This window comes from Nycticebus coucang, chromosome 3, assembly GCF_027406575.1.
Source record: "Nycticebus coucang isolate mNycCou1 chromosome 3, mNycCou1.pri, whole genome shotgun sequence".
In the NCBI taxonomy this organism is placed as follows: Eukaryota; Metazoa; Chordata; class Mammalia; order Primates; family Lorisidae; genus Nycticebus; species Nycticebus coucang.
The window spans coordinates 93,210,525-93,234,432 of record NC_069782.1 but is presented as its reverse complement, the minus strand read 5'-3'; the positions used below and the strand labels follow the sequence as shown (position 1 = coordinate 93,234,432).

The 23,908-nt window shown below is 35.9% G+C and overlaps 1 protein-coding gene across 2 annotated transcripts in view; it reads left to right on the top strand.

Moving 5' to 3' along the window:
• ADK (adenosine kinase) overlaps positions 1 to 23,908 on the top strand; it is a 599,854-nt gene that overhangs the window by 242,265 nt on the left and 333,681 nt on the right. For both annotated transcript variants that reach the window (XM_053586052.1, XM_053586053.1), the window contains exons 5-6: positions 7,645 to 7,817; positions 12,830 to 12,938. In XM_053586052.1, coding sequence (XP_053442027.1) covers positions 7,645 to 7,817; positions 12,830 to 12,938 — 282 coding nt within the window. The remainder of the gene's footprint in view (positions 1 to 7,644; positions 7,818 to 12,829; positions 12,939 to 23,908) is intronic.

The following is a 23,908-nucleotide window of genomic DNA, read 5'->3' as shown; positions in this document are numbered from 1 at the left end:
ACTCAAATAAACTTCATGTCTTGTTAGTCTATTTCTAATTCTCAAAAGATTGTAGTTTATGTTATCCACATTTTATATTTGAAGAAATTGAAGTTTCACAAAATTAGTTTTTCTCACACCTACAAATTCCTCTTGGCCATTCTAGCCAACTATTTATTATAGAATCAGCTTTTTTTTTTTTTTTTTTTTTTTATTAAACCATAGCTGTGTACATTAGTATGATCGTGGGGCACCATACACTTGGTTCATAGATCGTTTGACACATTTTCATCACATTAGTTAACATAGCTTTTGTAGCATTTTCTTAGTTATTTTGCTAAGACCTTTACATTCCACATTTACTAGGAATCAGCTTTTTTATTTCTTCAAATCCTATTGAGATTTTGATTGAGATCACATTGAATCAATTTGGGGAGAGCTGATGTAAGAATGTTGAATTAGGCTAGGTGTGGATGCTCACACTTGTAATTCTAGTGAGAATAGTTTCAGGCTAGGAGTTCAAGACCAGCCTGAGCAAGAGTGATTCCCCAACTTTACGATAAATATAAAAATTAGCACCTGTAGTCCCAGCTACTGAAGGGGCTGCAGAAAAAGGAGTGCTTGAGCCTGGTAGTTTGAGGTAGTTTGAGGTTGCAGAGAGCAGTGATGACACTAATACACTCCTAGCCTAGGTGACAGAATGAGACCCTGTTTCATAAATAAATAATTGAGTTTTCTGATTCATGCTTGTAGTAGATAGCTCTCCATTCATATAAGTTGTTTGTTACTGTTGGTATTTTCCTCAGTAATCTTTTGCAGTGTTCTATGTATGGGTCTCATGTATTTGGTTAAATTTATCTATATGTATTTTTGGGGTGCTATTATAAATAATACTGTTTTTTTATTTTAATTTTCATCTGTTTTTTGTTTGTTTATAAAAATACATTAAATTTTTATATATTGATCTGAAATCCTGAGACCTTAACTATCTCATACTTTAATTCTAGAGCATTTATATAGATTCCTTATTTATGATTTTATATATTCCATAAGCATGCTCAGGTTGGTATCCTGCCAAATCCTCAATGGTAATTTCTGTGGATTTCAGCTCATTCTTCTCTGAAAATTCCTTTTCACACTTTCTAGTCTCCTGGCCCTGCTTGAACATTTATCTCTGTCCCCTCATTTCAGTGAGAACGCCAAGGTCTTTTTGGTCTTTTCCTCCCTCTGCATGGTCTGGAAATTGCCTCATAGCAGAGAGTCTGCATGATGTCAGGGCTTGCCTTGTTTCTTTTCTATCAGAGATCACAGTGCTACTGTGCCTGTCTGGAAAAATATGTAGTTGTTTCCTTTTGGTTTGGTTTTTAGTTGTTTATAGCATGAGTGTAATTCTGTACTCTACGACTCCCTCGTGACCAGAGCAGAAGTAGGCTCTTTAGGATACACCGTACAGATAAAAACAAAGGGAAGCTGGGTAGTTTACTTAGCTAACCTAAGGAGCATAATTGCACCAGTGTGTAATCTCTCTCCTAGAGTATCTGAAAATGCAGCATTATTTTCATTTTTCTGTCCATTGGTAGATATACTTTAAATATTTGTTGATTGAATGTCAGAATGATAGGAAGTAGATTTGTTAGATGTTGGTGAAACATTGTATTTGAGATACATTGAGATGTACTAAAATTTTAATGAAAGTCTTAGCAAATTAATCATTTAATGCTTCTAAATTGAATTTTTTAAATCAGTTTTATTCTTGATTTATATACTCTATTTATATACCTAGGTTTTTAAGATCTCTGAGGCAGTTAACATGGCTATTTCTTTGTCTCTAAAGAAATTTTTATTTTTTTTTTTTACCTTGCTAAACTCTGATTTTAGATTGACTTTTGAGTGGAAATCACTGATCAAAAGTAATGTCACATTATGTCAGCTAGTTTCCTGTGTTAAAGTATTAAATCATGAAAGTATAACAAAACCTCCTAAGTATTTCTACTCTTTATCTGCTTTTGTCTTGTAGGTTCATATAATGAAAATATTTCAATTCATTTAAATCCTGACTATGGTGTAATTAATCAATCAGATTTAAGCCTGGTCTGGCCATGAGTTGAGATAAGCCCTATTTTAGACTATAGTTTGAACTCTGTGATTATAATTTGGCTGAATTACTGTACTCCAGTTTCACTGAACAAAGTTTCCTAATTTGATGGCATATTATTTAAGTAATCGTAGTAAAAGTTGCTGTTGACTTTGATTTTCTTTTTTGTATTTTAGTCCATAAAGCAGACCTTGTTGTCATGTAATCTATGAATGAAAGTAAATTATAGAACAACTTATAGTTATTCTCTGCTGTTAAATTTGTACTTTCTGGGTGGCGCCCGTTGCTCAGTGGGTAGGGCCCTGGCCACATATACCGAGGCTAGTGGGTTCAAACCCAGCCTAGTTAAAAAACAACAATGACAACTGTAACAACAACAACAACAAAATATAGCCAGGCATTGGGGCAGGCACCTGAGGTCACAGCTACTTGGGAGGCTGAGGGAAGAGAATCGCTTAAGCCCAAGAGTTTGAGATTGCTGTGAACTGTGACACCATGGCACTCTACCAAGGGTGACATAGTGAGACTCTGCCTCAACAACAACAAAAATTTGTACTGTCCCTAATTGTGGACTAAAGTATTTTAAAATGTATTAGGTGTTGATATTGATGAACTGCTTCATAAGATTTACTCATTTTAACAAATTGAGTAATAATGTCAAATATAGACTAAATTAGGTTTAAATTATTGTTATTCTCAGCCAAATGTGGTGGCTCATGCCTATAATCCAAGCACTTTGGGAGGCTGAGACAAGACTTACGGCTAGGAGTTCAAAACCAGCCTGGGGCCTTGGCATCCATAGCACAGTGGTTTCGGCGCCAGCCACATGCACCAAGGGTGGTGGTTCAAACCCGGCCCTGGCCAGCTGAACAACAATGACAACTGCAGCAAAAAATAGGTGGATGTTGTGGCGGGCACCTGTAGTCTGAGCTACTTGGGAGGCTGAGGCAAGAGAATTGCTTAAGCCCAGGAGCTTGAGGTTGCTGTGAACTGTGATGCCATAGCACTGTACTGAGGGTGACATAGTGAGACACTGTCTCAAAGGAAAAAAAGCCAGCCTGGGCAATATAGCAAGAAAATTAACTGAGTTTGGTGGTATGCACCTGTATTCCCAGCTACTCAGGCGGTTAAGGCAAGAGGATCAATTGAGCCCAGGAGTTCAGGAGTTTAAGGCTATGGTGAGCTATGATTAGGCTGCTACTCTCCAGCCTGGGTGACAGGAGACCCTGTCTCTTAAAAATAAATAAATAGGGCTAGAAATAAGACATTATCATTATTCTTTAAAGAGAATGATTTGGTTACAATACCTTTTGTCTACTCTTTAATTTTGAAAAATTTCTAATTTACAGAAAAGTAAAAAGAATAATGAAATACCCTTTACATTGATCCATCAATTCTTAACATTTTACCACGTGTTCTTCCTTTGTATAAATACATGTATTTTTATTTTTCACAGAACCATTTCAAAGCATTTATTCCTCTTTTAAGAAATGAAGTATTGGTACTGCTTTCTGACATAATATTCTAGTTTTAGCAGTTATTCTAATAATGTCCTTGATAGCTGTTTAATTTTATTGTAAATCCAGGAGCCAATAAAAACCACATGTTGCATGTATTTGTTCTGTTTCTTTACTTTGCTTTTATCTAAAGCAGTCCTTCCATCTTTTTGGTCAATGCCCTTTTTTTCTTTTAGAAGTCCAAGCCAATTGCTTGTAAAATGTGCCACATTGTAGAGTTATCTAGTTGTATCCATGTAATTAGATTCAGGTTAAATGGTTTTTGGCAATAATGTTACAAAAGTGACACTTGTGTATTTCTCTTTGCATCACATCATAAGGTTTATTGCTTTATTGGTGATCCTAAATTTGATTTTTGGTTGAGATAATATCTCTCAGATTTCTTGCCTGGAATTTCTTCTCTTTCTCCATTCTGTATTTGTATTTCTCTTATTCGACTGGGCAAATCTTTTACTCAGTAGCGTCCACTTTATATTCATTTGCTGAATCCAGCAATGCCCACAAGATAGTTTCACCAGTAACCTTACCAGCAATAAACTCACTAAATTAAATTCAAATGTTGTTTTGGGTTTTTTGTTCTTGTTCCTTGCAGTATATCCCACTAATGGTGCATAGTCAATATAGTATACTAAAAAGTTATTGGCATTCTTTTTTACAAATGCTTATGTTACGATTTGGTATCTTTCATTTCTATTATATTCAGCTTTACAAATTGTTTTCTTCTTCTTCCTCTTTTTTTTTTTTTTTTTTTTTTTTTTGCAGTTTTTGGCCAGGGCTGGGTTTGAACCCACCACCTCTGGCATATGGGGCCAGCGCCCTACTCCTTGAGCCACAGGTGCTGCCCTCTTCTTTTTTTTTTTTTTTTTTGGTAGAGACAGAGTCTCACTTTACCGTCCTCCGTAGAGTGCCATGACGTCACAGGACTCACAGCAACCTCCAGCTCTAGGGCTTACACGATTCTCCTGCCTCAGCCTCCCGAGCAGCTGGGACTACAGGCGCCCGGCTATTTTTGGTTGCAGTTTGGCCGGGGCTGGGTTTGAACCCGCCACCCTCGGTATATGGGGCCGGCGCCCTACTCACTGAGCCACAGATGCTGCCCACAATTTGTTTTATTCTAATTGAATTTTAAATTCAAGTTAAATTTTATTATTTGAAAGTGTAGAATTTTAACATGGTTCAAAAGTTAAATTCACATGAAATGTTATAGTCAGAGAAGACTTCTATTCTGTTCCTACTCGCCCTTATAGAAAAACAATTTTTTCATTTCTAGGTTTTCCTGTTTTTTGTTTTTTGTTTTTTTTTTACAAAATTAGCCAACTTAAAATTATATATAAATTCTGGAAGAATATACAATTTGTATTCTATAAGAATATACATGTTCCTTTTTTTATTGTGGTAAAAAAAAACACCCAACATTAACTTTTAACCATTTTAAATGGCATAGTTCAGTAATGTTAAGTATATTCACATTATTGCACAACAGATCCCCTAGAACTTTTTTTTCTTGAAATGCTGAAATTCGAATACCGCTAAACGTGAATTCCCCTCTTTGACCCACTATACCCACTAAACCTGACTATCCCTCTTTTCGCCCCCAAGCCTTTCTACTTTGTTTCTGTGGTTTTGACTACTTGAGTGGAATCCTGTAACACGTGTCCTTATTGTGAGAGACTTTATTTCACTTAAAGTTCATCCATGATGTAGCATGTGACATGATTTCCTTATTTTAAGGCTGTATAACATTCCATTGTATGTGTACACCATGTTTGCTTAATCCATTCATCTGTTGATAGACAGACATCTGGGTAGTTTCTACCTCTTGCCTATTGTGAATCATGTAGCAGTGATGGATGTGCTAATATCTTTGAAATCTTGCTCTGATTTCTTTTTGATACACACCTGGGAGTGAGATTGCTTGATCATATCTTAATTTTGTATTGGAATCTCCATACCCTTTTCCACGGTGGCTATACTATTTTACCTTCCTACCAACACTCCATATCCTCACTAGCATTGATATTTTTTGTTGTTCTTTTGACACTAGCCATCCTCCTGAGTGTCAGGCAGTATCTTATTGTGGTTTTGATTTCCATTTCCCTGATGATTAGTGATCTGAAGCATCTTTTCACGTGTTTATTAGCCAGATAATATATTTTCTTTGGAGAAATATCTATTCAAGTCCTTTACCGATTTTTAAATTGGGTTATTCATTTGTCATTGAGTTTTAGAAGTTCCTTAAATGTTTTAAATAGTATCCTCTCATCAGACATATGGTTTGTAAGTAAGTTTCCTTTTCACTCTCTTGATCATTTCCTTTGCCCTGCAGATGTTCTTAAGTTTAATATAGTACCCTTAATCTGTCTTTGCTTTTGGTGTCATAGCTGAGAAATGATTATTAAATCCAATGTCCTGAAGCTTTTCCTCTGTTTTAAACGAATATATATGTTCTTGATTTTTGTTCTTTTTTAAACACAGCGTATATACTTTTGAAGCTCAATTTTTTTTTTTTTCAGTTTCACAAAATATTCTGGAAATTACTTCATACAGGTGGATTGTTCTGTTAGAGATTTTCCTTGTAGATTTGTTTATATTGTTTTGTTTGGAGTTTTTGGATGGTATTCCATTGTGCAGATTTATCATATATTATTCAACCATCCTCCCATGGAGGGACTTTAGGTTGTTTCCAAAATTTTGTCTTTATAACTAATGTATCATATATGTGCGTATTTTATATGTGTGGATGTGTGTGTTCTGGTGGATCTGCTGAAGTAGGACTGCTAGTCCTCAGGCAGTTACTAAAATATATCACTTCTCTTTGTTAAGTTTTTATTGCTCTCGCATCCCTTTTCTCAAATGTCTGTGTATTTCTTTTTATAGTCTAAATATTTGAAAATAAATTTTATCAAATGAGGTGGCAACTGTAGAATCACTAATAAATTATTAGAACCCTCAGTGATGTAAGCGAAGTGTAAGAGATAAAAGTTCAAATCTTACTTCAAAGTAAGTATCTTAAAAGAAATCCATTGACATTAATTTACAGCAAAAAAACTGAAGTTTATGAGACTCACTTTAATGAAAAGATGATTTATCTGTAATTAGACTTTTAATAATTCTCAAGTTTTAAAACAGCTTACTAAGCATTAGCATATTTTAGCTCAATTTATACATGAATTATAGTAAGTATGACAATAATAGTGACAACCACAGCTGTTATATATTATTTACTGTGTGCTGGGTACTATGCTCAGTAATGCATGTACATTAATTTACATTATTTTGATTAATTCTCAAATAACATATGAGGTGTATTTGTAATTATATTCCCACTTTAAAGATGAAGAAAGTGTGAGTGGGCGTGGAGCCTAACACCATAATCCTAGCACCTAGCACTATGGGAGGCCGAAGAGGGAAGATTGCTTGAATTCAGGAGTTTAAGTAAGCCTGAGCAAGAGCAAGAGACTCCATCGCCTAAAAATAGAAAAATTTGTGGAGTTTTGTGGTAGATGCGTATAGTCCCAGGAACTCAAGAGGCTGAGTGAGGCAAGGCCATCACTTGAACCCAGGAGTCTGAGGACTGTGAACTAGGCTGATGCACTCCAGCCTGGCAACAAAGTGAGACTCTGTCTCAAAAAAAAAAAAATAAAAGATGAAGAAAGTAAGGTATGGAAATGTTAAGTGACAAACTGATGTAACTACTAAGTTATAAAGGGAAGATTTGAACCCAGGGAGTCTTCAAGATAGATTCTGGTCTTTTAGAACACTACTCTATTACTTATATTGGGACTCTTAACTTTATTCTGTTGTCTTCCTATATCAAGCCAACATTTGATTTAGGTCTGTGGCTTGCAAGTCCTTAACCACTGTATATATGTACTTTGTTTCTTACCTGGTTTTTATGTCAAGTTTATTGTCATGAGAGCTACTACAAAATTGAAATTCCATCCATAACAGCCACAAGGCATCCCTTTCACACACACCACTGTCCGTGGCAGGATATTGAACTACGTGTGCCATTTTTCTGACCCTTTAAATTATTTATGTTCCTCTTTTTAGTGGATGATTCAGCAGCCGTATAAAGTAGCAACTTTTTTTGGATGCATTGGGATAGATAAATTTGGTGAGATCCTGAAGAGAAAAGCTGCTGAAGCCCATGTGGACGCCCATTACTACGAGCAGAGCGAGCAGCCCACGGGAACCTGTGCTGTGTGCATCACTGGTGGCAACAGGTCAGTGAAACAAGGAGAGCCCTGGACTAATGGGCTATATAAACACTAGAAAAGTCTGAATTCCAGCATGAACTTGGAATTTGGACTTTTTATAATTGTTTTTAATATTCAATGAACCACTTCTTCCTCATATCATTTTTCCTGTTTTGTTTTTAAATTTACCTTTGTTATACATGCTGTTGAATTCATGCAGCATAATGGAATGAAAATTTAAAATTATCTGTTCAGTCTCTACTTTTTATAATTAGGAACAGTAAAGGAACATGTTATATACCTATTTTATTCTACATCTTTTAGCTGGTTTCTTCATGAACTTGGATTAGAAAGAATGTTCTTATTACCATATCCTGAGATTGGAATATTTAAACACACATGTGTGTGTTCTACACATAAAAAATAATACACTATAGTCAGTCTTATATGAATTAGGTCAACTAAAGCATTTCTGGCAAATACTCATTCATCCATATTAAACAACTTTAGTCATAGGTAACGCACAACTCAAGAAACAACGTAGTATTTTTTTCCCCTGGTTGTGATTCTTCCAAGCAACCAAGTTCTATACAACTTTACATATTAGGAAATTCTTCTTCATTTGACCTTGATGTGTATCTCTCAGGGTCTTCCATGCATTGATTGTATTTGTTCTTTTGTAGCTACATGGGGGTAATCCTTCAGTACATTCCTGTACAGCTAACATTATTGTCAGCATAGTTTCCTTCTTTGCAAGGGAAAAACAAAATAACTTTCCTAGTGGTTATTCTGTTGAAAATCATCAAAGATTCTCACTTCATTCTCTCCCATTTATTTCTTGAGACAGTCTAACTCTTTTGCTCTTGGTAGAGTGTCATGGTATCACAGCTCATAGCAACCTTTAACTCTTGGGTTCAACAGATCCTCTTGCCCCGGCCTCCCTAGTAGCTGGGACTACGGGTCCCTGCCACAGCACCTGGCTAGTTTTTTCTATTTTTAGTAGAGATGGGGTCTTGCTCTTGCTTGGACTGGTCTCAAACTCCTGAACTCAAGCAGTCCATCTGCCTCTGCCTCCCAGATTACTAGGACTACAGGCATGAGCCACTGTATCTGGCCCCAGATTAACTATGTGTGATTGAATTATTTATTTTTAGAGTCAGGATCTTTCTCTGTTGCCTAAGCTGGAGTGCTTTAGTGCTATCATGTCTTACTCTTTTGTCCCAGGCTAGAGTGCCATGGTCTTAGCCTAGCTCACAGTAACTTCAAACTCCTAGGTTCAAGTGATCCTCCTACCTCAGCCTCCCCAGTAGCTGGAACTACAGGTACTTGCTACAATGCCTGGTTAATGTTTCTGTTTTTAGTAGAGAATTGTCATGCTCTTTATCAGGCTGATCTCAAACTGCTGAGCCCAAGAGATCCAGGCACATTGGCCTCCCAGAATGCCAGGATTACAGGCATGAGCCACTGTGCCTGGCCTAAGATCACTTTTTAAAGTGGGATTTACTAGAACTTTTGCATTTGTTATAGTTAGAAATATTTAACCTGTCCTCTTTCATTCTCAATCTTCTTTTCCTTTTCCATCTTTACATCCTTTGTTTTCTACCTTCTCTCCCCATCTGCCTTGTTCCAATTCTCTCATTTTAACCTCTTCAGTTTTGTTCACTGCTTAAGCTCCAGCAGATATATATTAAGGAACAAACACTATTCTCATACTAGGTATCAATATGGACAGTAGTTATTGAATTACTAAAATGTAACTTTCAAAAATAATTAGAGTACTAAAGCCATTCTTTTTATGTGTAAGAGAATTTTATAATTTAAGGTTTCAATATGTGTATATAAAATCATCTGTTATTTAAACATTAAAATATACTTGTTTAGACCTTTGCCCTCTGCAGTTTCCTAAAACAAACTTTAATCTGCAGGTACAGAGTTTTCCCATTAGTGAAAAATGGTTTAGATTTTGCTTCTGATACCACTTAGGCTAGAGTAAAATTTCTAAATTCTTATGTATGATAAATTGCTATTTTAAAGAACAATCACAATGATAATATGTCTCCCAGATATCAGAAACTAATTTATATATTAATATTTTGGTTAGGGTGGTCAATATTGTTTAGACGATCTGGGAAGTTAAAAATGGGAGAGAAACTCTCACTATCTAATTCATAAATAGTTCTGGGAGAACTGGATAACCACATATAAAAGACCTGCACCTTTCTCCACTCACTAAAATTGATTCAAGATGGATAAAAGATCTAATCTAAGGCATGAAACAATAATAATCCTCTAAGAAACTGTGGGGAAAACACTTGAAGTTAACGAACCGGGGAAAGACTTTATGAAGAAGACTTAAGAAGCAATTGCAACAACAACAAAAGTAAAGAAATGGGACTTAATTAAACTGAAAAGCTTGGCTCGGTGTCCATAGCTCAGTGGTTAGGGCACCGGCCACATGCACTGGGGCTGGTAGGTTCGAACCCTGGTGTTGCCTGCCAAACAACAATGACAACTACAATAGAGAAATAGCCAGGCATTGTGGTGGGCACCTGTAGTTCTTGCTACTTGGGAGGCTGAGGCTAGAGAATCGCTTAAGCCCAAGCGTTACAGGTTGCTGTGAGTTGTGACGCGACAGCACTCTACTGTGGGCAATATAGTGAGATTCTATCTCATAAAAACAAAATAAAATAAATTGAAAAGCTTCTGTATAGCTAAGGAGACAACAACCAAAGCAAATAGACAACCATCAGCATGGGAAAAGATGTTTCCATATTTTGAATTGGACAAAATCTTGATAACTTGAATCTAAAGAGAACTCAGATTAATCAACAGTAACAAAGCGAACGATCCCTTCTATCAATGGGCAAGAGAGATGAATAGAACCTTCTCTAAAGAAGATAGACGAATGGCTAACAAATATATGAAAAATTGCTCATCGTCCCTAATTATCAGAGAAATGCAAATCAAAATCACCCTGAGATGCCATGTAACCCCAGTGAGAATGACCCACATCATCAAGTCTCAAAGCTGCAGATGGCAAACTAATACAACCTTTTTGGAAGGAAGTATGGAAAAATCCTCAAAGAACGCAAACTAGACCTCTCATTTGATCCTGCAATCTCATTACTTGGCATATATCCACAAGGAAAGAAAATCCTTTTATCAGAAGGACATTTGCACTAGACTTGTTTATTGCAGCTCAATTTACAATTGCCAAACTGTGGAAACAACCTAAAGGCCCACCAACCCAATGGATTAACAAGCTGTGGTATATATATATATACCATAGAACACTATTCAGCCTCTAGAAAACATGGAGACTTTACATATTTTGTATTAACCTGGATGAGGTTGAAACACATTCTTCTTTGTAAAGCATCGCAAGAATGGAGAAGCAAGAATCCAATGTACTCAATTGTGATATGAGGACAATTGATGACCTAGTACATGGCGGGGGGTGGGTGTGGGGGGTGGGTGTGTGTGTGCCAGAAGAGGGGAGCGGAGAGAGGGAAGGAGAGAGGGGGATTGGGGCTGACAGTGTGTGACATACCTCTTGGAGGCGGGACACAATTATAAGAGGGATTTTACCTAACAAATGCAATCATTGTTACCTGGTTTTCTGTACCCTCAATGAATCCTCAACAATAATAAATATTTATATATTTATATATATAAATATATATATATATATATATATTTTTTTTATGGTTAGGGTGATCAATATTGTTTAGATGATACAGGAAGTTAAAAACTGGAGAGAAACCCTCACTATCTAATTCGTTATCCAAATGTTTTAAATAGGGCCAGTAGCCCTTGCTGCCAATATCCAAAATGTAGAAATTGAGGAGCTTCATATACAATGTAAATAATTATTTCATAAGTATAATTTTTGGGCTATAATTGAACAATCTAGGTGGCACTTGTTAGGAAGATTTTAAAGGTAGTATCCTGCTTAGATTTCAGCTGTAAAACTCAACCAGCCCTGTGAATTTTCAGCCATAGAAACTAATTCAAAGTGATTCAGGTCTTTAAAATTCAATTGTTTATAAATTAATTCTTCATAGTGAACAACGTCTACATTTATACATGTGTGACATTGTGAAATTAATCCCATACTTGGCTTTTAAAGCATTAAATAGTCAATTATAGTATGTCAACACTTGTTTTTATAGAGGTGTTTTCCAGTATAAAAAAATGAAGTTTCTGATTGTATAGATTTCTTTTTACATAATGATGCAGTAACTTTTGTTCTTTTTTGTCGTTGTTTTTTCTTTCTTTCTTTCTTTCTTTCTTTCTTTCTTTCTTTCTTTCTTTCTTTCTTTCTTTCTTTCTTTCTTTCTTTCTTTCTTTCTTTCTTTCTTTTTTTATTAAATCAGAGCTGTGTACGTTGATGCAGTCATGGGGTACAATGTGCTGGTTTTATATACAATTTGAAATATTTTCATCAAATTGGTTAACATAGCCTTCATGGCATTTTCTTAGTTATTGTGTTAAGACATTTATATTCTACATCTAGTAAATTTCACATATACCCTTGCAAGATGCACCGTAGGTGTAGTCCCACCAATTACCCTCCCTCCATCCATCCTCCCCTCCCCCCAACTTTTGTTTTGACTACATTTTCAATCATTAAAAGATACAAAGTAAATTTTATTTTCGTATCCAAAGGAAACATAAATGCCAGTTTCTCAAAATACCAGGTGGTGTTTAGAAAAAAGATTAACATGTCTCTTTTTACCTCAAAGCCAACCTAGAAGTCTCAGAAAGTTCTCAAAACAAAATTAATATTATTTATAGTTGTTTTAAAAACCAATAACATCAGCTTTGAAGAATTAAGAATTAAAATGTTATGGGAGTCTTTCTATCTTAATCACTTCCCAGAGGTCCCACCTCTTAACACCACCACAAGGGGGAAGAAAAAAAAATTAAAATGTTATAAATCAAATAATTTGCAAAAAAAATTGGTAATTAACTTTGTAGAAATACATGCCAAGTTTGAATATAGTAAGTAAAACCTACTTGCTTTTTCTTTGTTTTAGGTCCCTTGTAGCTAATCTTGCTGCTGCCAATTGTTATAAAAAAGAAAAACATCTTGATTTGGAGAAAAACTGGATGTTCGTAGAAAAAGCAAGAATTTGTTATATAGCAGTAAGTATTTGCCTACTTTAAATTTCTGACACATATTAACATGGTAGATTATATTAATAGTTGTTGGCTGATACACATTTTTAAAAAATTGTCTTTTACTCATTCTGAAAATTGTTTACCCAACTTAAAGCATTCATTAGATTCACTATTGTAAGTACAAAACAGAAAGAAGTACAGTCTTTCTTTTGTAAGTTAATTTGTATTTACCTTCAAGTCTACCCATTTTGCATATATTATATGTAGATGCTTTTCAGTTGAGTGCAGAATTCTGTATTAAAACAGTTTCCTAAGATATTTTGAAATAATTCTACAAACTTATACACATTATATTTTTAGTTTGTGAATGGCACATGCATTGTGTGGGCAAATATTAGGGGTATTAATATTCACTGAGCTTATTTGCCAAAAAAAATCTTAATTGCTATTTATGCCATAGTAATTACCATGACACCTTTTAATTTAATATTTCAAAAACATTGATCGTGACAAACCTCTTAAATCTGGGAATAAGGGCAGCATGTAATTTGAAGTATAAAGTCTTCTGACATAAAAATAATTGGTTAAGAATTTATTTCTAAAATAGAACTCTACTAAATACTTACTGAATTAATCACCTTGTTTTTATTTAATTGTGTTAAATGTGGCTGCTCACAAATAAATAGATGCTCCTGAAAAATTAAAAGCATCTCATATGCATATAATATATGGTTTGGGTACAACAGCTGCTGCCTGAGCTGTGTGAAACAGCTGGTAAGATGTGTAAAAATTGATTATCCAGTAGGAACGTATTTATTGAAAATATAATTATTTCTTTCAGTCTAATGTTAGCCTCTCCTACAGCTTGTTTTTCTGTATACTGTACAATGTTGTTATTGATTCCTCTCTATACCAAATCCCGCTCCTTCATAACTGTCAAATGTATGCTTATATTGACAAGATTATACATAGAAGGAAAGTGATGCCATCTCTACTGCCAGTATGTGAGAAAAACATTTCAAGAATTAAGGATTTTTCCCCTATTTATTATTTCCATTTTCTCAAAATGCTTTCATTTGTGTCTTAATTTTCAAGTCTTAGAAGTGTATTTTTGTAATGTGATTCCTTTGGAGGGATTTATGTACTATTTCAAACCATTTCATGTTTGAGAGTCTGATTTTCAAAGAGCAGCACATAGTTTGAAGTTTGGCATGCCTTATGTATATTATTTTCATTGACTATGAAATATGACAATATATTCTGATGAAAAAAGTATGTTTAACCTGACAACTACAGTTCTGTATATTTCAGTATTCAGTAGTTCAATCCTGAATTATGAGCCAACTTACAAGCAACTCATCATTTTAATGGTTAGACAGTATAACGTATCTAGCCAACTTTGGGTGAATGGAATTTTTATACAATTATAGACCCAACTTGCAAACAACTCATAGTTTTAATAATTATGTAGTATGTTACACATCTAGGCAATTGGGGTGAATGGAGTTTTTATAATAGTATTTATACTAAAGTACAGTTTTATATAAGGCATAATCAGTGTTAATCACATTACTAAGGAAAAGGAGATTATTTTGAGATGTAGATGATATATTCAGCCAAAATGAATGTCAAATGGATGCCAGTTTATAGCTTCTGTTTCAGCAATTTCATGAAAAGAATGCTTTTTCATATTGTCAGGTAAATTTATTGTCTGCTCATAGCTTGGCTTATTTCAAAATAGTTCTGAAAGTAGTATTCTCATATTGGATACCTGGGATCCTCTACATTCTTTGTCAGCACTCAACAAATGTTTATTTGGCTAGTAACTAAAGGCATAATTCTTATTCATTAAAATATGTAAACTCTTTTGAAATGTAATGTTATTTGCACAAAGACATTCTGCAGGTTTTTAAAATCTTATTAAATTCCATTTGAGTTCAGAGCATTCAGAAATGAGATGTCTTTTCTTAGCAAACTTCAAAGTAGTTGGGCTGTACCATACTTCCAGATTCTGTTGGGACTGCGGTCCCCTTAAATTATTGTCATATGTTAATGAGATTTAACTAGATAAAATATTGGGCGCTCTTTAATTCTGAAAAGCTCTTGATCTAAGAAACTTAGTTTATTTAACAAATTTCTGTAATTAAGACATCTGTCTGTATTACATAAAATAAATTAGGTCTACATCGTCAGCTTTACCTCTTCCCACTATTTCATGAACTAGAAATAGTAATGAGCATTAAGAAAATTAAAAACCTTTATCGTTTTTTCCACTATTTAATGTAGTGATTGAGTTTATATCATAAAGCTTCCTGACAGAAAGCTGAAATTGAATATAAATATACCAGGATCCTCTCTTGGTTTAAATAACATGTTGAAATCTTATTAGTTTGTTTTCTTACCTTTTATAGGAAATGTCCCATTTATACAATGTAAACTCAGTTTTTCTATGTTTAAACCAAATTCTCAGATTCCTTGTTAGTAGTAATTAGGGAATACTAGTTATGGTCACTAGCTACTATTTAGATTGGGTTGTATAAAATACATGGTATCTGTTTCTTCTTACTCAAATAATTGTTCTGAAATTAGAGCTCTAAGACTGTATGATATGTTTTGGAAAGGACTATAAGGATTAGGAAATTGGTGCCATTAATTTTTCTAAATTATTTTCTTTTTTAAGCTGTATTAGTAAGCTGTGACAAGCCTGCAGCTCTAACTCCTGGGCTCAAGCATTCCTCTTGCTTCAGCCTCCCAAGAAGCTGGGACTACAAGCACGTACCACCATGCTTGGCTACTGTTTATGCTTTGTGTAGAGATGGAGTCCCACTGTGTGTTGCCCAGCTGGTCTCAAACTCTTGGCCTCAAGCAGTTCTCCTGACTCAGCCTCCCTAGTAACTAGAACTATAGATACACACCCTCATGCCTGGCTAATTTTTTTAATTTCTTTTATTTTTGTAGGAATCTTGCTTTTTAATTATTTAGCAGCTTTGTTACTATGGAATTCACATAATATACCACACATATTTTACTTGCATATATACCCATAATAACATTGCTGTGATTTGTATTTTTTCTTAAATAGTCAAATACCTTTAAAAGAGGTTTAAATATTAAGAAAAAAACATGTATGTGCCTATTTACCCATGTCATCACCATTTCTGGTGCTCTTCATTCCTTTTGTTTTAGAATCAAGTTGCCATGTGGCACCTTTCTCCTTCTGCCTAAAGGGCATGGATCTCTTGGTAATCACTTCTTTCTGCTTTTTTATGTTGGAAAACATCTTTATTTCACCTTTCTTTTTGCAAGACATTTTTTCCAGATATGTAGTTCCTGCTTGACAATGTTTTCAGTACATTAAAGATACTGCCCTATTGTGTTCTTGTTTGCTTATTCTTAATAAGAAATCCGACATCCTCATTTGTGTTCCTCTATATTTGACACTCCCCATGTCCCAACTCTTGCCGCTCTTAAGGTTTCCTCTTTATTATTGCTTTTTATCAATTTGATTATGTTATACCTTAGTGGTTTCTTCTTCTTGTGCCTTGGTTTTCTTTAACGTTTTAGAGCTGTGATTTTATAGTTTTTATTGTGTTTGGAATGATTTCAGTCATTATTTCTTTACATTTGTTTTCTGACCCCTTTAGGCCCTTGACATTTTCTCATAGCTCACTGAACTTCTTTTCTTTTCTTTCTTTTTTCTTTTCTTTTCTTCTGCCTTAATTCATTTTTTTGTCCGTTTTTCTTTTTGCATGCTTTCTTTGCTATGCCTTCTAGCTCACCAATATTTTCTTCTGTGATATCTGAATTGTTATAATTGTTGTTTTTATATTTAGACTATTGATTTGGATCTTTTATTTCTTCCTTGGTTCTACTTTTGCCACATGTGAAATATAGTTAAGGTAACTTTAAATGACGTTTTCTTGTAATGTTAACATATGTACCAATTCTGGGGTAGTTTTGAGTGTTTATCCTTCTCATTAATGGTTATATTGTCCTGCTTTTCCTGTGCATAGTAATTATTCTTAAACAGCTTTGTTGGGGTATTTACATAGCATTATACTCAGTCATTTTAAAGTATGCAATTCTTTGGTGGTTAGTGTATTTACAGTGTTCTTCTACCAAATCTAATTTTAGAATATTCACATCACCAGGAGAAGAAATATTGTACAGAAGTCAGCGGGTTGGTAATGGTGGAGTGGGGTTTTAAAGATCGGAAGGTGGGGGAGTCGGCCCATTCACCTTTCTTAGATGGGACATCCCTTAGAAGGGTAGGGGATACATCCATTCACCTTTCTAGGCTAGGACATCTGTGGGGTGAGGGTTGATCCATTTAGGTGGTCCGTTCTATTTGGGTGGGGTTCCTACATTTGACTCTATCGTCCTCTCCACCACCAGGTAGCTGGGACTATAGGCACAAGCTACCATGCCTGACTAGTTCCAGTAGAGGCAGGGTCTCGTTTTTGCTCAGAGTGGTCTCAAACTCCTGACCTCAAACTATCCTCCCACTTCAGCCTTCCAGAGTGCTATGATTAGAGCTATGGGCCACCACACTTGGCCACTCAGACATCTAATTTCTGCCCAACCCTGACTGTCCTAATTATTTTTAGTACTCATTTTTCTAAGTGGTTATTTCTGTCTTAATTCCATAAGTAATTTAAAAACATCTTATATTATTATTGTTTAGAGGACATGATAAAAACAATAATAATCAAATATTAAATGTAGAATAACCCACCCCACATTTTTCAGTTTATCTTTTCCAGAACACTATACATATAATCTATAAGCACCATTTGTTCCATTATTTATCTCTGAAAAATAAATTTTTTGGCTGGGATGGTGGCTCATGCTTACAATCCTAGCACTTTGAAAGGCCAAGGTGGGAAGATTGCTTGAGGTCAGTAGTTCGAGACCAGATTGAGCAAAAGAACCAACTCTAAAGAAACACATAAAAATTAGCTAGGCTTGGTGGCCTGAACCTGTAGACCCAGCTACTTGGCAGAGTGAAGCAGAAGGATTACTCGAGCCCAGGAGTTTCATGTTGCCATGAGCTATGATGTAGGTATTTTAGACCATGAGACAGAGCAAGGACGCTGTGTCAAAAATAATAATAATAATAGGGCCAGGTGCAGTGGCTCATGCCTGTAATCTTAGCACTTTGTGAGGCTGAGGCGGGTGGATAGCTTGAGCTCACTAGTTCAAGACCACACTAAGCAAGAGCAAGACCCTGTCTCTACTAAAAAAAAAACGTATATATATATATATGTGTGTGTGTGTGTGTGTGTGTGTGTGTATATATATATATATGAAAACTGGGGCAAGAGGATCGTTTGAGCCCAAGAGTTGGAGGTCGCTGTGAGCTATGAAGCCACTTCACTCTACCCAGGGCAACAACTTAAGTCTCTGTCTCAAAATAATAATAATAACAATAACAATAATAATAAGGCCAGGCATGATGCCTCACACCTGTAATCCTAGCATTTTGGGAGGCCGTGGTGGGTGGATTCTTGAGATCAGGAGTTAGACACCAGCATGAGCAAGAGAAAGACCCTATGTCTAAAAATAGCCAGCATTGTGGCGAGTTCCTGTGGTCCCAGCCACTTGGGAGGCTGAGGCAAGAGAATAACTTGAGCCCAAGAGTTTGAGGTTGCTGTGAGCTGTGACACCATGACACTCTACCAAGAGTGACAAACTGAGATGCTATCTCAAAAAAATAATAAAAATAATTTTTTCATAGATCTGTAGCTCCCTATAACTTTATTTTTTTATTGTTAAATCATAGCTGTGTACATTAGTGCAATCAAGGAGTACAATGTGCTGGTTTCATATACAATCTGAAATATTCTCATCAAACTGTTCAACATAGCCTTCATGGCATTTTCTTAGTTATTGTGTGTAGACATTTGTATTCTGCCTTTAGTAAGTTTCACCTGTACCTATTCTGAGATGCACCGTAGGTGTGGCCCCACCAATTACCCTCCCTCCACCGTAACCTCCCCCCTCCCTTCCCCATCCTTGGCCCTTTCCTCATAGTCTTGTGCTATAGTTGGGTTATAGCCTTCATATGAAAGCTATAAATTAGCTTCATAGTAGGGCTGAGTACATTGGATACTTTTTCTTCCATTCCTGAAATACTTTGCTAACAAGAATATCTTCCACCTCCATCCATGTAAACATGAAAGAGGTAAAGTCTCCATCTTTCTTTAAGGTTGCATAATATTCCATGGTATACATGTACCACAATTTGCTAGTCCATTCATGGGGCTTCTTCCATGACTTAGCAATTATGAATTGGGCTGCAATAAACATTCTGGTACAGATGTCTTTGTTATATTGTGATTTTTGGTCTTCCGGGTATAAACCTAGTAAAGGAATTATAGGATCGAATGGCAGGTCTATTTTTAGGTCTCTAAGTATTCTCCACACATCCTTCCATAAGGAACGTATTAGTGGGCATTCCCACCAGCAGTGTAGAAGTGTGCCCTTTTCTCCACATCCGCGCCAACATCTCTGGTTTTGGGATTTTGTTATGTGGGCTACTCTTACTAGTGTTAGGTGATATCTCAAAGTAGTTTTGATTTGCATTTCTCTGATGATTAAGGATGATGAGCTTTTTTTCATGTGTTTGTAGATTGTGCATCTGTCTTCTTTAGAGAAGTTTCTCTCCAATTCCCTTTGCCACCCTGAGATGGGGTCACGTCTTGCTAATACATTTGAGTTCTCTGTGGATTCTGGTTATTAGACCTTTATTGGAGGTATAACCTGCAAATATTTTCTCCCATTCTGAGGGCTGTCTGCTTGCTTTACTTACCATGTTCTTGGCTGTGCAGAAGCTTTTTAGTTTGATCAGGTCCCAGTAGTGTATTTTTGATACTGCTTCAATTGCCTGGGGAGTCCTCCTCATAAAATATTCACCCAGGCCGATTCCGTCAAGAGTTTTCCCTGCACTTTCTTCAAGTATTTTTATAGTTTCATGTCTTAAGTTTAAATCTTTTATCCAGTGCGAGTCTTATCTTAGTTAATGGTGAAAGGTGTGGGTCCAGTTTCAATCTTCTACAGGTTGCCAGCCAGGTCACCCAGCACCATTTGTTAAATAGGGAATCTTTTCCCCACTGAATGTTTTTAAATGGCTTCTCAAAGGTCAAATAATGCTAAGGAGCTGGATTCATCTCTTGGTTCTCTATTCTGTTCCAGACATCTACTTCTCTGTTTTTGTGCCAATACCATGCTATTTTGATCACTATCAATATATAGTACAGTCTCAGGTCTGGTAGCGTGATTCCTCCTGCTGTGTTTTTATTGCTGAGTAATGTTTTGGCTATTTGAGGTTTTTTCTGATTCCATATATAAAATGAAGTATTATTTTTTCAAGATCTTTAAAATATGACAATGGAGCTTTAATAGGAATCGCATTAAAATTATATATTGCTTTGGGTAGTATAGACATTTTAACAATGTTGATTCTTCCCAGTCATGAGCATGGTGTGTTTTTCCATTTGTTGATATATTCAGCTATTTCTCTTCTTAAAGTTTCATAGTTCTCTTTGTAGAGATCTTTCACATCCTTTGTTAGGTGTACTCCCAAATATTTCATCTTCTTTGGTACTACTGTGAAAGGAATAGAGTCCTTGACTGTTTTTTCGGCTTAGATATTGTTGGTACATATAAAGACTACAGATTTATGGGTGTTGATTTTGTAGCCTGAGACATTGCTGTATTCCTTGGTCACTTTTAAAAGTTTTGTAGTAGAGTCCCTAGTGTTTTCCAGATATACGATTATATCATCTACGAAGAGTGAAAGTTTGATCTCTTCTGACCCTATGTGGATACCCTTGATCACCTTTTCTTCCCTAATTGCAATGGCTAAAACTTCCATTACAATGTTAAAGAGCAATGGAGACAATGGGCAACCTGCCTGGTGGAAATGATTTCAATTTACCTCCATTCAATACAATATTGACTGTGGGTTTGCTGTAGATGGCCTCTGTTAGTTTAAGAAATGTCCCTTCTATACCAATCTTCTTAAGTGTTCTCATCATGAAGGGATGCTGGATATTATCAAAAGCTTTTTCTGCATCAATTGAAATAATCATATGGTCCTTATTTTTTGTTTGTTTATGTGCTGAATTACATTTATAGATTTATGTATATTGAACCGGCCTTGAGACCCTGGATAAATCCCACTTGTTCGTGGTGTATAATTTTTTTGATGTGTTGTTGGATTCTGTTTGTTAGGATCTTATTGAGTGTTTTAGCATCAATATTCGTTAGTGATATTGGTCTATAATTTTCTTTTCTTGTTGGGTCTTTCCCTGGTTTGGGGATCAAGGTGATGTTTGCTTCATAGAATGTGTTGGGTAATATTCCTTCTTTTTGTATATTTTAGAAGAGGTTTAGTAATATAGGTACTAGTTCTTCTTTAAAGGTTTGGTAGAATTCTGACGTAAAGCCATCTGGTCCTGGGCTTTTCTTTTAGGGAGATTTTGTATAGTTGATGCTATTTCAGAACTTGATATAGGCCTGTTCAACATTTCCACTATGTTCTGGTGACGTACTTCCAAGTATTGGTCAATTTCTTTCAGATTTTCATATTTCTGAGAGTAAAGTTTCTTGTAATATTCATTAAGGATTTTTTGAATTTCTGAGGGGTCTGTTGTTATTTCATCTTTACCGTTTCTAATTGATGAAATTAGAGATTTTACTCTTTTTTTTCTGGTTACGTTAGCCAAAGGTTTATCTATTTTATTGACCTTTTCAAAAAACCAACTTTTGGATTTGTTGATCTGTTGTATAATTCTTTTGTTTTCAATTTCATTTAATTCTGCTCTGATTTTGATTATTTCTTTTCTTCTGCTGGGTTTGGGGCTGGAGTGTTCTTCCTTCTCCACTTTCTTGAGATGTCCCATTAAGTTATTAACTTTCTCTCTTTCCGTTTTCTTGAGGACAGCTTACAGTGCCATAAATTTCCCTCTTAGGACTGCCTTTGCAGTATCCTAGAGGTTCTGATAATTCGTGTCTTGATTGTTCTTTTGTTCCATAAATTTGGTGATTTCCTTCTTAATCTCATCTATAACCCATCTATCCTTCAGCATAAGGTTGTTTAGCTTCCACGTTTTTGTATGGGTATGCAGGTTCCTGTCGTTAGTGAGTTCAACTTTTATTCCATGATGGTCTGAGAAGATGCAAGGAATAATTTTCTATTTTTTTAAATTTGCTGAGGTTAGATTTGTGGCTAGGATGTGGTCGATTTTGAAGTATGTTCCGTGGGCTGATGAGAAGAATGTATATTCAGTTTTGTTGGGATGAAATGTTCTGTAGATGTCTGTTAAGTCCAGATGTTGAATGGTTAAGTTTAAATCTAAGATTTCTTTGCTTAGCTTCTTTTTGGAGGATCTATCCAGCACTGCTAAAGGGGTGTTAAAATCTCCAACTACTATGGCAATGGAGGAAATCAAGTTGCTCATGTCTGTTAGAGTTTCTCTTATAAATTGAAGTGCGTTCTGGCTGGGAGCAGAAATATTAATAATTGAAATCTCATCATATTGAGTATTACCTTTAACAAATATGAAGTATCCATCCTTATCCTTAAGTATTTTGGTTGATAAGCCTTTCGAAAGTCCGGTGGACATTTTCAATCCTTTTGCAACTGTGGAAGTTGCAATTTGATCAAAATTTTCTGGGTGAGATTACTTTTGTGGTCTTTATGGAGGTCTTTATGGAGGATAGGTCTGAGAATATCCTGGATAGCTGGTTTAGTTATGGCAAATTTCTTCAACATGTGAATGTCATTGAAGTATTTAATTTCTCCGTCATAAATGAAACTCAGTTTAACTGGGTAGAGGATCCTGGGTTGAAAGTTATTTTATTTTAGGAGATTAAAAGTCGATGACCATTCTCTTCTAGCTTGAAAGGTTTCAGCAGAGAAATCTGCAGTTATTCTAATATTCTTGCCCTTGTAGTTGATGGTTTTCTTTCGTCTGGCAGCTTTCAGAATTTTCTCCTTCATATTAACTTTAGTGAAATTGATTATGATGTGTCTGGGGGATGTCTTATTTGGATTGAGTCGTGCTGGAGTTCTAAAACTGTCTGCTATCTGAATTTCAGAATCTCTTGGCGTATCTGGGAAGTTCTCCTTCATAATCTCATGGAGAAGAGACTCTGTGCCTTGTGAAGCCACTTCGTCGCTTTTGGGGATCCCTATAAGACGAATATTGGTTTTCTTCAAATTATCCTAGAGCTCTCTGAGAGAGTGATCTGTTTTTACCCTCCATTTCTCTTCCTCTTTGAGAGTTTGGGAGCGTTTGAAAGCTTTGTCTTCAGTGTTAGAAATCCTTTCTTCTGCTTTCTCCATTCTGTTACTGAGGGATTCTACTGTGTGTCTCAGATCTTTGAGGGCTGCAACTTCTTGTCTCAATGTGTCAAAATCTTTGGTCATTTGGTCTTTGAATTTGTTGAATTCTTGAGATAACTTTTGGGTTACTGGTTGGAATTCTAATTCGATCTTATTTGCTATCCGGATTCTGAATTCGATTTCTGACATCTCAGCTATTTGTTTGTGCATGGGATCTTGTGCTGTGTCTGTCGCATTGATCCTTGGGGGAGTTGATCTACTCTGATTATTCATATTGCCAGAGTTTTTCTGTTGATTTCACCTCATGATTGTTTTTCGCCATTGCCTGTGGCCGTACTCAGAGTTGGGAAGGTGTCTCTCCAAGATTAGACCCCAGCAGGATCACTCTGTTGTTGCTGGATCTTTGTAGGGAGTGACCCTGTGTAGTTCCTCTGGGGCTGCCCCAGCCAGGGAGTTCTGGTTGTGGAAGCAGCTCCGGAGTGTGACACACCTGGATCCAGCAACAGGGCGGGACCTGGTGCGTATGGTTCTGCGAGTGCCTGGCGCCCAGTGACTTTGGCACAGAGAGCCCACGTCTCCAGCAATCTCTGGCCAGGAGAAGGGCTCTGCACAGAGGCAGGGAGGGCTCCGGAGGGCACGCAGC